General features: G+C 40.4%; 1 protein-coding gene across 3 annotated transcripts in view; it reads left to right on the top strand.

Annotated features, from left to right (window-relative positions):
* The window catches only part of LOC133651715 (dedicator of cytokinesis protein 7-like), an 81,395-nt gene that overhangs the window by 20,881 nt on the left and 45,406 nt on the right, over window positions 1-15,108 (top strand). For all 3 annotated transcript variants that reach the window (XM_062049768.1, XM_062049767.1, XM_062049769.1), the window contains exons 12-14: window positions 1,961-2,091; window positions 6,508-6,601; window positions 6,708-6,870. In XM_062049768.1, the coding sequence (XP_061905752.1) occupies window positions 1,961-2,091; window positions 6,508-6,601; window positions 6,708-6,870 (388 nt within the window). The remainder of the gene's footprint in view (window positions 1-1,960; window positions 2,092-6,507; window positions 6,602-6,707; window positions 6,871-15,108) is intronic.

The following is a 15,108-nucleotide window of genomic DNA, read 5'->3' as shown; positions in this document are numbered from 1 at the left end:
ATGTATACATATATAGATATATAGATATATATAATGTGAATAAATACATATACATATATGTATGTATATATATATATATATATATATATATATATATATATATATATATATATATATATATATATATATATATATATATATATATATATATATATATATATATATATTAGGGCTGCAACTAACGATTAATTTGATAATCTATTTATCTGTTGATTATTATTTCGATTAATCGATTAATAATCGGATAAAAGAGACAAACTACATTTCTATCCTTTCCAGTATTTTATTGAAAAAAACAGCACACTGGCACCATACTTATTTTGATTATTGTTTCTCAGCTGTTTGTACATGTTGCAGTTTATAAATAAAGGTTTTTTTTTTGTTTTTTTTAAAGCCTCTGCGCATGCGCATAGCATAGATCCAACGAATCGATGACTAAATTAATCGGCAACTATTTTTATAATCGATTTTAATCGATTTAATTGATTAGTTGTTGCAGCCCTAATATATATATATATATATATATATATATATATATATATATATATATATATATATATATATATATATATATATATATATATATATATATATATATATATATATATACCGACACATTTTTTCCTCTAAATTTGGCCCCCCGAGTCAAAATAATTGCCCAGGCCTGGGTTAAACTGAGCTTTTTTGATTGTGTCCTGAAATGTGCGACGTCATCTGATGTTGTAAATATGGATGTCTCGATTAACTTTTTTGGCCTCCGATCCGATACTATAACAATAGGTTATAGAACTGAAAATGTTTTATAGCAAGTGACTAAAGCAAAACCAATTACACATTTTTATAAATGTATATTATTAAATGTGGAATTTGCTAGTACTGTTGTTAATCAGATGATGTATCAATTGTGTGGTATTGAATGCTACATATAATTATTTTATCAAAATAAAGTGGATAGTGCACAATAACGAAACAAATGATATATTAGTATATACTGTATACATATGAATATATATATATATATATATATATATATATATATATATATATATATATATATATATATATATATATAAATATATATATATATACTGTATATATACACTACCGTTCAAAAGTTTGGGGTCACATGTAAATGTCCTTATTTTTGAAGGAAAAGCACTGTACTTTTCAATGACGATAACTTTAAACTAGTCTTAACTTTACAGAAATACACTCTATACATTGCTAATGTGGTAAATGACTATTCTAGCTGCAAATGTCTGGTTTTTGGTGCAATATCTACATAGGTGTATAGAGGCCCATTTCCAGCAACTGTCACTCCAGTGTTCTAATGGTACAATGTGTTTGCTCATTGGCTCAGAAGGCTAATTGATGATTAGAAAACCCTTGTGCAATCATGTTCACACATCTGAAAACACTTTAGCTCGTTACAGAAGCTACAAAACTGACCTTCCTTTGAGCAGATTGAGTTTCTGGAGCATCACATTTGTGGGCTCAATTAAACGCTCAAAATGGCCAGAAAAAGAGAACTTTCATCTGAAACTCGACAGTCTATTCTTGTTCTTAGAAATGAAGGCTATTCCACTAAATTGTTTGGGTGACCCCAAACTTTTGAACGGTAGTGTATATATATATATACACGTATACACACACATACAGTACAGTAGTTGATGCAGGGGTAGATCTTGCTTTGGTTTTTGGCTGAGACCAGGGATCTTGGGCTGGAAAAGGTTGGTGACCACTGAGCTACAGTCAGTGCCATTATAATATGTTTGTGAGCAAAGGTGAACGCTGCAAATAAATAAAAGAATCCTTCTGTGGCAGCCCACCAAAGTTACATTTGGACCGCCACAGAAAGTTTTGCCGTAAATGAAAGGCACAAAGTAAATGAATGTATGGAAAATACTTGTGTAAATGCTGTGTTACTTAATCATTTTTGTCTTCTTTTTTTCCCTGGCAGAGCGCAAAGGCCATGGAACGTGGAACGAAAAAAAGAAAAAGGGATTTGAGCGAATGAGCGTCAGCGATGATGTGTGTAACTTTGCCACTTTCCGCCCAGCAACCCTGACCGTCACCAACTTCTTTAAGCAGGTCAGACACAGCCCCGGGGTAGCACTGCCAACTTGAAATACTGAGATGTCTTATTTCTGCTTTTAAAGACAAGTATTGCCGCTCTTTATTTCAAATGGGCTGCTTACATAAAGGCCAAAGCTACCATCAATGTCTTTTTGATACATGTTTACTCCATTGCTGACATGCACACATTGATGCCGCACAGAGATATTTGACACTCTTAGATAAGTTGGCCAATAATACTGTAGGCACATGTGATTTATACAATAGCAGTATCGATCATTCAATAGATTCACAAGTAATATTACCAGGATCACTCTTGTACTTGTTTTGTGCCATTGATCCATACCGGGGGTCAGCAACCCGCGGCTCCCTGTAGCAATTTTTAAAAAAGGATTGAAAATGGAAAAATATGGAGAAACAATTATTTTTTTTGTTTTAGTATGTTTTGTGTTTGAGGACAAACATGACACAAATGTTAGAAGTACCACTGTTGAATATGTTTGTGTGTCTGCTTCACTGATGTTCAACATCCCTTTGTCCTACTCATTTTGGCGGTTCTTGAACTCACCATAGTGTGGACTGTGACGCAACAGTTTACATGTAAAATCTTCCACTTATTCTTTGTCTCATTTTGTCCACCAAACTTTTTATACTGTGCGTGAATGCACAAAGGGGAGCTTTGTTGATGTTATTGACTTGTTGGAGTGCTAATCCGGCATATTTGGTCAGTGCATGACTGCAAGCTAATCAATGCTAACATGCTATTTAGGCTAGCTGTATGTACATATTGCATCATTATGCCTCATTTGTAGCTATATTTGAGATCAATTTAATATGCTTTACTTATGTCCTCAGTGTATATCATTTAGTTTTGTATGTCTCATGACACATTATCTGTGTGTGATATTGGCTGTATTTCAGATAGTTGTTTCAATTAATCAATCAATCAATGTTTACTTATATAGCCCTAAATCATGAGTGTCTCAAAGGGCTGCACAAGCCACAACCACATCCTGGGCTCAGATCCCACATCAGGGCAAGAAAAAACTCAACCCAATGGGATGACAATGAGAAACCTTGGAGGGGACCGCAGATGTGGGGACCCCCCCTGGGCGACCAGTGCAATGGACGTTGAGTGGATCTAGCATAATATTGGGAGAGTCCAGTCCATAGTGGATCTAACATAATATTGGGAGAGTCCAGTCCATAGTGGATCTAACATAATATTGGGAGAGTCCAGTCCATAGTGGATCTAACATAATATTGGGAGAGTCCAGTCCATAGTGGATCTAACATAATATTGGGAGAGTCCAGTCCATAGTGGATCTAACATAATAGTGTGAGAGTCCAGTCCATAGTGGATCTAACATAATAGTGTGAGAGTCCAGTCCATAGTGGATCTAACATAATAGTGTGAGAGTCCAGTCCATAGTGGATCTAACATAATAGTGTGAGAGTCCAGTCCATAGTGGATCTAACATAATAGTGAGAGAGTCCAGTCCATAGTGGATCTAACATAATAGTGTGAGAGTCCAGTCCATAGTGGATCTAACATAATAGTGTGAGAGTCCAGTCCATAGTGGATCTAACATAATATTGGGAGAGTCCAGTCCATAGTGGATCTAACATAATAGTGTGAGAGTCCAGTCCATAGTGGATCTAACATAATAGTGAGAGAGTCCAGTCCATAGTGGATCTAACATAATAGTGTGAGAGTCCAGTCCATAGTGGATCTAACATAATAGTGTGAGAGTCCAGTCCATAGTGGATCTAACATAATATTGTGAGAGTCCAGTCCATAGTGGATCTAACATAATATTGTGAGAGTCCAGTCCATAGTGGATCTAACATAATAGTGTGAGAGTCCAGTCCATAGTGGATCTAACATAATAGTGTGAGAGTCCAGTCCGTAGTGGATCTAACATAATAGTGTGAGAGTCCAGTCCATAGTGGATCTAACATAATATTGTGAGAGTCCAGTCCATAGTGGATCTAACATAATAGTGTGAGAGTCCAGTCCATAGTGGATCTAACATAATAGTGTGAGAGTCCAGTCCATAGTGGATCTAACATAATATTGGGAGAGTCCAGTCCATAGTGGATCTAACATAATAGTGTGAGAGTCCAGTCCATAGTGGATCTAACATAATAGTGAGAGAGTCCAGTCCATAGTGGATCTAACATAATAGTGTGAGAGTCCAGTCCATAGTGGATCTAACATAATAGTGTGAGAGTCCAGTCCATAGTGGATCTAACATAATAGTGTGAGAGTCCAGTCCATAGTGGATCTAACATAATATTGTGAGAGTCCAGTCCATAGTGGATCTAACATAATATTGTGAGAGTCCAGTCCATAGTGGATATAACATAATAGTGTGAGAGTCCAGTCCATAGTGGATCTAACATAATAGTGTGAGAGTCCAGTCCATAGTGGATCTAACATAATAGTGTGAGAGTCCAGTCCATAGTGGATCTAACATAATATTGTGAGAGTCCAGTCCATAGTGGATCTAACATAATAGTGTGAGAGTCCAGTCCATAGTGGATCTAACATAATAGTGTGAGAGTCCAGTCCATAGTGGATCTAACATAATATTGTGAGAGTCCAGTCCATAGTGGATCTAACATAATAGTGTGAGAGTCCAGTCCATAGTGGATCTAACATAATAGTGTGAGAGTCCAGTCCATAGTGGATCTAACATAATATTGGGAGAGTCCAGTCCATAGTGGATCTAACATAATAGTGTGAGAGTCCAGTCCATAGTGGATCTAACATAATAGTGAGAGAGTCCAGTCCATAGTGGATCTAACATAATAGTGTGAGAGTCCAGTCCATAGTGGATCTAACATAATAGTGTGAGAGTCCAGTCCATAGTGGATCTAACATAATAGTGTGAGAGTCCAGTCCATAGTGGATCTAACATAATATTGTGAGAGTCCAGTCCATAGTGGATCTAACATAATATTGTGAGAGTCCAGTCCATAGTGGATCTAACATAATAGTGTGAGAGTCCAGTCCATAGTGGATCTAACATAATAGTGTGAGAGTCCAGTCCATAGTGGATCTAACATAATATTGTGAGAGTCCAGTCCATAGTGGATCTAACATAATATTGTGAGAGTCCAGTCCATAGTGGATATAACATAATAGTGTGAGAGTCCAGTCCATAGTGGATCTAACATAATAGTGTGAGAGTCCAGTCCATAGTGGATCTAACATAATAGTGAGAGAGTCCAGTCCATAGTGGATCTAACATAATAGTGTGAGAGTCCAGTCCATAGTGGATCTAACATACTAGTGTGAGAGTCCAGTCCATAGTGGATCTAACATAATAGTGTGAGAGTCCAGTCCATAGTGGATCTAACATAATAGTGTGAGAGTCCAGTCCATAGTGGATCTAACATAATAGTGTGAGAGTCCAGTCCATAGTGGATCTAACATAATAGTGTGAGAGTCCAGTCCATAGTGGATCTAACATAATAGTGTGAGAGTCCAGTTCATAGTGGATCTAACATAATAGTGTGAGAGTCCAGTCCATAGTGGATCTAACATAATATTGTGAGAGTCCAGTCCATAGTGGATCTAACATAATAGTGTGATAGTCCAGTCCATAGTGGATCTAACATAAGTGTGAGAGTCCAGTCCATAGTGGATCTAACATAATATTGTGAGAGTCCAGTCCATAGTGGATCTAACATAATAGTGTGAGATAGTTAGTGTGCCATGTTGTTCCAGACCACAGCAAACATTACCCAGCTTGCCAAAGTAATAAATCCATTAGAAGAAGACATTTCCTTTAAGTTGGACACACACATCTATGTCTTTGGCCATTAAAAGACAGTCATTTCCAGGAGTTATCTCACCCTCTGAGTAGCCTCTGATTTACTAATGCTTTCTAATGTTGTAAAAATGTGTAGAATAAATATTACATTTCAACATTTCTGTCAACCAAGATTTGCTTCAGCCTGCGACACAGAGTAATTTTGATAGTAGGCTAATATAGCTAATATAGACACTTACATTATGTGTTGTCTTCATTATAACACTTATATAAGACTTTTAAAGTCATTTTGATAGTAGGCTAATATAGCTAATATAGACACTTACATCATGTGTTGTCTTCATTATAACACTTATATAAGACTTTTAAAGTCATTTTGATAGTAGGCTAATATAGCTAATATAGACACTTACATCATGTGTTGTCTTCATTATAACACTTATATAAGACTTTTAAAGTCATTTTGATAGTAGGCTAATATAGACACTTACATCATGTGTTGTCTTCATTATAACACTTATATAAGACTCTTCATTTTTTTGCGGCTCCAGACAGATTTGTTTTCTGTATTTTTGGTCCAATGTGGCTCTTTCAAGGTTTTGGGTGGCTGACCTCTGCTCCATACTAATGACATTGCTCTTTAATGAAGGAGGGGGACAGGCTGAGCGATGAAGACCTCTACAAGTTTCTGGCAGACATGCGCAGACCGTCCTCTGTCCTGCGACGACTGAGGCCCGTCACAGGTGACCTTTAAGAAGAATCTCATCGAGCTTTAATGTGATTATATTGTCAGAATTCATTTCTAGACCTTTTCAAACGCCACCCTACGTGTCTGTGTCTCCTTTCCAGCCCAGTTGAAGATTGACATTTCTCCGGCGCCGGACTCGCCTCATTACTGCCTGTCACCCGAGCTGCTGCACGTCAAGCCCTACCCGGACCTGCGGGTCCGCCCCACCAAAGAGGTGCTGGAATTCCCCACTCGCTACGTGTACACGCCGCACACTAGCTACAGGTGAGCACACAGATGGAAGCCTCTTTGATACAAACATAACACACGACCAACACTTTCACCACATTTGAAATGTTGTCTCAGAGTTCCAGAAGTGTCGTAGGAAGAAACTCAGAGTTCCAGAAGTGTCGTAGTAAGAAACTCAGAGTTCCAGAAGTGTCGTAGTAAGAAACTCAGAGTTCCAGGAGTGTCGTAGGAAGAAACTCAGAGTTCCAGAAGTGTCGTAGTAAGAAACTCAGAGTTCCAGAAGTGTCGTAGTAAGAAACTCAGAGTTCCAGGAGTGTCGTAGTAAGAAACTCAGAGTTCCAGGAGTGTCGTAGGAAGAAACTCAGAGTTCCAGAAGTGTCGTAGTAAGAAACTCAGAGTTCCAGGAGTGTCGTAGGAAGAAACTCAGAGTTCCAGAAGTGTCGTAGTAAGAAACTCAGAGTTCCAGGAGTGTCGTAGTAAGAAACTCAGAGTTCCAGGAGTGTCGTAGTAAGAAACTCAGAGTTCCAGGAGTGTCGTAGGAAGAAACTCAGAGTTCCAGGAGTGTCGTAGGAAGAAACTCAGAGTTCCAGGAGTGTCGTAGTAAGAAACTCAGAGTTCCAGGAGTGTCGTAGGAAGAAACTCAGAGTTCCAGAAGTGTCGTAGGAAGAAACTCAGAGTTCCAGAAGTGTCGTAGGAAGAAACTCAGAGTTCCAGGAGTGTCGTAGGAAGAAACTCAGAGTTCCAGGAGTGTCGTAGGAAGAAACTCAGAGTTCCAGGAGTGTCGTAGGAAGAAACTCAGAGTTCCAGGAGTGTCGTAGTAAGAAACTCAGAGTTCCAGGAGTGTCGTAGGAAGAAACTCAGAGTTCCAGAAGTGTCGTAGGAAGAAACTCAGAGTTCCAGAAGTGTCGTAGGAAGAAACTCAGAGTTCCAGGAGTGTCGTAGGAAGAAACTCAGAGTTCCAGAAGTGTCGTAGGAAGAAACTCAGAGTTCCAGAAGTGTCGTAGGAAGAAACTCAGAGTTCCAGGAGTGTCGTAGGAAGAAACTCAGAGTTCCAGGAGTGTCGTAGGAAGAAACTCAGAGTTCCAGGAGTGTCGTAGTAAGAAACTCAGAGTTCCAGGAGTGTCGTAGGAAGAAACTCAGAGTTCCAGAAGTGTCGTAGGAAGAAACTCAGAGTTCCAGGAGTGTCGTAGGAAGAAACGGGCGTTAGACTTTTCAACTATTTTTTCTTGGTTTTTTTGGTTTGTTCTGGGGTCAAACTGTCACCAGCGTATTCGAGCAGCAACATTTATCCAGCTGTAAGTAGATGTGTGGTAACGTCAGTGACATATAAAATACTCGTCAGATGGCGACAGAGCAGGATAAGTAATCCTCGCGTGTGGACTTACTTTACACCATTTTTTGACCTCTGGGTCCACTCAATATTAACACTAAATTAGTCATCTTACTCTTCATATTAATTGTATTCAATAATGACATCTAACCTACTTACATAAACCCTGTCAAATGATGTGAAACCATGTAGGGCTAGGCGGTATACCGGTATTATAGTTAATACCTGTATATATTTGAGACAATACCACCATACCCCCTTGTCCCCCCACCTGCAGGCTTATTTTCAGTCTTTTACATGAAGTTCACCTCATGTGGCTGATAAAAGATTGAATGTGCTTCCATGGCTGTCATACCCTGTGGTCCACAAAGGGTATTGTTTGGACTGCAAGCTGAAGGTTTTCACTTCACTCATTGATGTGTTCCCCCGTAGTTAGTAGTAGTGTGTATGTGTGTGTGATGTTGCCTTTTTCTATTTGATATCAAGTTCATTTTGGTGTTCAGTTCTGGTTGTCGCTTGCATTAGTATTAGGCGGGGGTCTGCAACATGCTGCTCTTCAGCGCCGCCCTAGTGGCACCCTGGAGCTTTTTAAAAAATGTTTGAAAATAGAAAAATATATAAAATATGTTTTTATTTTAATATGGTTTCTGTAGGACAACATGACACGAACCTTCCTAGTTGTTATAAATCCCACTGTTTGTGTTAAACATGATTCTCTGATGAAAGTATTCGGGAAACGCCGTTTTGTCCTTCTAATTTTGGCGGTCTTTGAACTCACCGTAGTTTGTTTACATGTACAACTTTCTTCAACGATGCCAGAGAGAGACATATTTTATGCCACTCCTCCTTTCTCATTTTGTCCACCAAACTTTTTATACTGTGCGTGAATGCACAAAGGTGAACTTTGCTGATGTTATTAGGGTGCTAATCAGGCATATTTGGTCAGTGCATGACTGCAAGCTAATCGATGCTAACATTCTATTTAGGCTAGCTTTATATACGTATTGCATCATTATGCCTAGTTTGTAGCTATATTTGAGCTCATTTAATTTTCTATGTCCTCTGTGTATTTAATTTATATCTGCATTCCTCATGTATGTAATATTGGCTGCATTTCTGATAGTTGTTTGTGCGCCATGTTGTTCCAGACCACAGCAAACATTACCCAGCGTGCATAGATTGTAATAATTCTATTGAAGACGACAGCCTGCTGTTTCTTTTAACTTAGACACACACATCTATACCTGTCATCTCTCACATGTGATGTCATCTCTCACATCTGATGTCATCTCTTACATGTGATGCAACTGGCAGGAGAGAAACGTGACTTGTTGGCTTTGGTGGCCATGTTGACAGGAGAGTCCCATGACTAGTTGTGTTTGGTGGCCATGTTGGCAGGGGAGTCACATGACTAGTTGTTATTGATGGTCATGTTGACAGGGGAGTCACATGACTAGTTGTTATTGATGGTCATGTTGACCGGGGAGTCACATGACTAGTTGTTATTGATGGTCATGTTGACAGGAGAGTCCCATGACTAGTTGTGTTTGGTGGCCATGTTGGCAGGGGAGTCACATGACTAGTTGTTATTGATGGTCATGTTGACAGGGGAGTCACATGACTAGTTGTTATTGATGGTCATGTTGACCGGGGAGTCACATGACTAGTTGTTATTGATGGTCATGTTGACCGGGGAGTCACATGACTAGTTGTGTTTGGTGGCCATGTTGACAGGGGAGTCACATGACTAGTTGTTATTGATGGTCATGTTGACAGGGGAGTCACATGACTAGTTGTTATTGATGGTCATGTTGACAGGAGAGTCCCATGACTAGTTGTGTTTGGTGGCCATGTTGGCAGGGGAGTCGCATGACTAGTTGTTATTGATGGTCATGTTGACAGGGGAGTCACATGACTAGTTGTTATTGATGGTCATGTTGACCGGGGAGTCACATGACTAGTTGTTATTGATGGTCATGTTGACCGGGGAGTCACATGACTAGTTGTGTTTGGTGGCCATGTTGACAGGGGAGTCACATGACTAGTTGTTATTGATGGTCATGTTGACAGGGGAGTCACATGACTAGTTGTTATTGATGGTCATGTTGACCGGGGAGTCACATGACTAGTTGTTATTGATGGTCATGTTGACCGGGGAGTCACATGACTAGTTGTGTTTGGTGGCCATGTTGACAGGGGAGTCACATGACTAGTTGTTATTGATGGTCATGTTGACAGGGGAGTCACATGACTAGTTGTTATTGATGGTCATGTTGACCGGGGAGTCACATGACTGGTTGTTATTGATGGTCATGTTGACCGGGGAGTCACATGACTAGTTGTGTTTGGTGGCCATGTTGACAGGGGAGTCACATGACTAGTTGTTATTGATGGTCATGTTGACAGGGGAGTCACATGACTAGTTGTTATTGATGGTCATGTTGACAGGGGAGTCCCATGACTAGTTGTTATTGATGGTCATGTTGACAGGGGAGTCACATGACTAGTTGTTATTGATGGTCATGTTGACAGGGGAGTCCCATGACTAGTTGTTATTGATGGTCATGTTGACAGGGGAGTCACATGACTAGTTGTTATTGATGGTCATGTTGACAGGGGAGTCACATGACTAGTTGTTATTGATGGTCATGTTGACAGGGGAGTCACATAACTAGTTGTGTTTGGTGGTCATGTTGACAGGGGAGTCACATAACTAGTTGTGTTTGGTGGTCATGTTGACAGGGGAGTCACATGACTAGTTGTTATTGATGGTCATGTTGACAGGGGAGTCACATGACTAGTTGTTATTGATGGTCATGTTGACAGGGGAGTCACATAACTAGTTGTGTTTGGTGGTCATGTTGACAGGGGAGTCACATAACTAGTTGTGTTTGGTGGTCATGTTGACAGGGGAGTCACATGACTAGTTGTTATTGGTGGTCATGTTGACAGGGGAGTCACATAACTAGTTGTGTTTGGTGGTCATGTTGACAGGGGAGTCACATGACTAGTTGTTATTGATGGTCATGTTGACAGGGGAGTCACATGAATAGTTGTTATTGATGGTCATGTTGACAGGGGAGTCACATGACTAGTTGTTATTGATGGTCATGTTGACAGGGGAGTCACATGACTAGTTGTGTTTGGTGGCCATGTTGGCAGGGGAGGGGAGTCACATGACTAGTTGTGTTTGGTGGCCATGTTGACAGGGGAGTCACATAACTAGTTGTGTTTGGTGGTCATGTTGACAGGGGAGTCACATGACTAGTTGTTATTGGTGGTCATGTTGACAGGGGAGTCACATAACTAGTTGTGTTTGGTGGTCATGTTGACAGGGGAGTCACATGACTAGTTGTTATTGATGGTCATGTTGACAGGGGAGTCACATGAATAGTTGTTATTGATGGTCATGTTGACAGGGGAGTCACATAACTAGTTGTGTTTGGTGGTCATGTTGACAGGGGAGTCACATAACTAGTTGTGTTTGGTGGTCATGTTGACAGGGGAGTCACATGACTAGTTGTTATTGGTGGTCATGTTGACAGGGGAGTCACATAACTAGTTGTGTTTGGTGGTCATGTTGACAGGGGAGTCACATGACTAGTTGTTATTGATGGTCATGTTGACAGGGGAGTCACATGAATAGTTGTTATTGATGGTCATGTTGACAGGGGAGTCACATGACTAGTTGTTATTGATGGTCATGTTGACAGGGGAGTCACATGACTAGTTGTGTTTGGTGGCCATGTTGACAGGGGAAGTTTGAAAACTGGTTCTTGTTCAAAACCGGTTCCCAGTGTAACAATTCCTTGGAATCCCTGGCCATTTTTTTCAAATGGTTTCCTTACCAATTCTTCCGGGTGGGGATGACATCCTTAGGCAACGTGCGTAGTGACGTCAGACGGCCAAATGGCGGTGCCCAGGTGCTACAAACACTTAAAGTTGACTACATTTGACAAGAAAAGTTTGCAACAGCGCTACTTTTAATAATTATAAGGCTGCTAGTTAATCAAGAGGCGGACATACAGTATGCTGAACACACAGCATGCTCTAACTAACACCTCTTATCATCTTATCGCTATTAATTGTTACATTGCAATGAATGCCTTCTCATTCAGATGAACATGACGAGAGACAGATTCCAACTGGCAGTGAGACCAATGTCACCAAGTAGCAACTAAGTTTGTGGTCAAAAGTTAGCATTTTCTGTCGGTGAATGTTCAATTGTAGTCAGAAGACAGTTTCATGTTTTCCTGCAAGCAGATTGTGTCTGTCATTATGTTACACAGGTGAAAATGATCAAATGACAATGCTTCCTGACACGGACAATTGTCGCGCCCACTTGGCCCCCTCATTATTGGTGCCATATATCCAGACAGAAAAGTTAGACAAATGCCATCTTTTGCAGGCTTTCTTTCTTTATTTAGTTGTTGTCTGTGTGTGAAGGAAAGCTTATTCACGCCTTTAATTACAATGCTGTACAATATGTACTGTAAATACAAAACATGCCTAAATAACAAGATATGTTGTGTTATAATAAAATAAGATTTGATGATTAAATGTTCAAAAAGAATGCTTCAGAGGGGCACTACAAATGAAATACACACAGCAGTGTTTTAGGAGAAAGTGATGTAGTGTTAGTTGCAAATAAAAAACAATGTGCTATGTACAACATTGCACAGGTGAAAGGGAGTGCTTGGAGGGTCCAGTGCTGTGTTGGTCACTTCATAAAGCTTCACTCTGTGAGAAGAGAGACCACAATTGAAAGCCGATGAGGACCAACAGTGCTCATGTGCAACTCACCATCTTCTGCAATGTTAAGATCTGTTGGTTGTGGTTCTCCATGTTCTGTTTTTGAAAGTGCATCAAATGCTGCAGACCTTTCAAGATACTGGCATTCAAGGCAGTTCTCTCCTGAAACCACAAATGGAGAAAGCCTCATATGAGACCTAGCCCTCTCAACAAAAAGTTGTCCGGCGGGTATGACAGCAGCTTGGGGGAGGGTGCGGCTCACCTGCAGATCTTTGATGCTGGTGGGTGACGTGCTCTTCAGATACGTTTCCAGTCTTCTCACTTTGGTCCAAAGCGCCATCTCTTCCTGCTGAATGTGGGCCAGCTGACCTTCTGTCATCTTGGTTTCAGCTTTTTGCTTGCTAATCTGGTCCTATGGACATATTATTATTATTATTATTATTATTATTATTATTATTATTATTATTCATGCCCAGGCTGCCCTGTAATCTTGCATCCAACTTTAGACACAACAGCTACCATGAATTGATTAACGTGGACCCCGACTTAAACAAGTTGAAAAACTTATTGGGGTGTTACCATTTAGTGGTCAATTGTACGGAATATGTACTGTACTGTGCAATCTACTAATACAAATCTCAATCAATCAATTAAAAGCTGTATCTCAAATGCTGCCTTTACAAAGAGGCTTTTCCCTGCCACAGACAGTCAAAAACTAGTTTTGAAGCCAAATGCCCCCATCCTAACCCTAACCCTATTATTCTCTGCATTTGACCCATCACCCTTGATCACCCCCTGGGAGGTGAGGGGAGCAGTGAGCAGCAGCGCTCAAGAATATTTTTTGGTGATTTAACCCCCAATTCCAAGCCTTGATGCTGAGTGCCAAGCAGGGAGGTAATGGCTCCCATTTTTTATAGTCTTTGGTATATTAATAATGTGTTAATTACTAGCCTTTTGTTTTTGCCCTTCATGCTCTATGCGTATAGAACTGTGCAGGGGTACCTAAAGAACTGTCCAGCTGACTTCTCGTCACATGAAAAAATACACAAGAAGACGACACAAGAATGTTATGTCTTCCCAGTTTGTCCTTATGGAACATCTTTCACAGCATAAACATCCGGTGTTTACATTCTTGCTCCTATTCCTTACCTGCAGCAGCGCTATCACTTCCTTGATCTGCTTCTCCACCTCGGCCGCCTGCTCCGTCTGCTCCCCGAGCCGCCTCAGCGCACCCTCATGGCCATTCAGAGTTTTGGCGATCCTAGCTATCTTGGCCTCGGTGGTTTCGGAGACGTAGTTGAGGGACTCGCCGAACTGAATCACGCCGAACATGAGCACGTTGACGTCCTCCGTCGTCTTGAGGGGGGCGGCGTGGACGCGTGTGAGCCCCATGACCACACAAAGCAAGCACAGGCCCCTCATCATCCTGATTGCTTTGCTCTGCTGATCAAACTGGATGAGGAAACATGAGCCTTTATATTCATAAAAAAAACCTGTGGTGAAACATTAGCTCAGCTCTGGTTCGATCCCAGGTCTTGACCTTAGTCTTGATGACCTTCTCTCAAATGTAAACCCTCACATACAACAGTTAGCATGCAGGTCACAAACCCACACATTTTATTTTTAACTCTGATTCAACATTTTGTATTCGGAATCCCATTTGTTTGTTTTGAACATGTTGTTGCAGGGTGATTCATGGCAATTGTTTTGAAGATGTTGTTGCAGGGTGATTCATGGCAATTGTTTTGAAGATGTTGTTGCAGGGTGATTCTAACAACTGTTTTGAAGATGTTGTTGCAGGGTGATTCTAACAATTGTTTTGAAGATGTTGTTGCAGGGTGATTCTAACAACTGTTTTGAAGATGTTGTTGCAGGGTGATTCATGGCAATTGTTTTGAAGATGTTGTTGCAGGGTGATTCTAACAACTGTTTTGAAGATGTTGTTGCAGGGTGATTCATGGCAATTGTTTTGAAGATGTTGTTGCAGGGTGATTCATGGCAATTGTTTTGAAGATGTTGTTGCAGGGTGATTCTAACAACTGTTTTGAAGATGTTGTTGCAGGGTGATTCATGGCAATTGTTTTGAAGATGTTGTTGCAGGGTGATTCTAACAACTGTTTTGAAGATGTTGTTGCAGGGTGATTCATGGCAATTGTTTTGAACATGTTGTTGCAGGGTGATTCATGGCAATT

Source organism: Entelurus aequoreus, linkage group LG06 (assembly GCF_033978785.1).
Source record: "Entelurus aequoreus isolate RoL-2023_Sb linkage group LG06, RoL_Eaeq_v1.1, whole genome shotgun sequence".
Taxonomy (NCBI): Eukaryota; Metazoa; Chordata; class Actinopteri; order Syngnathiformes; family Syngnathidae; genus Entelurus; species Entelurus aequoreus.
Note: the sequence above shows the minus strand (reverse complement) of the source record. Positions and strands in the feature narration are given on the sequence as shown.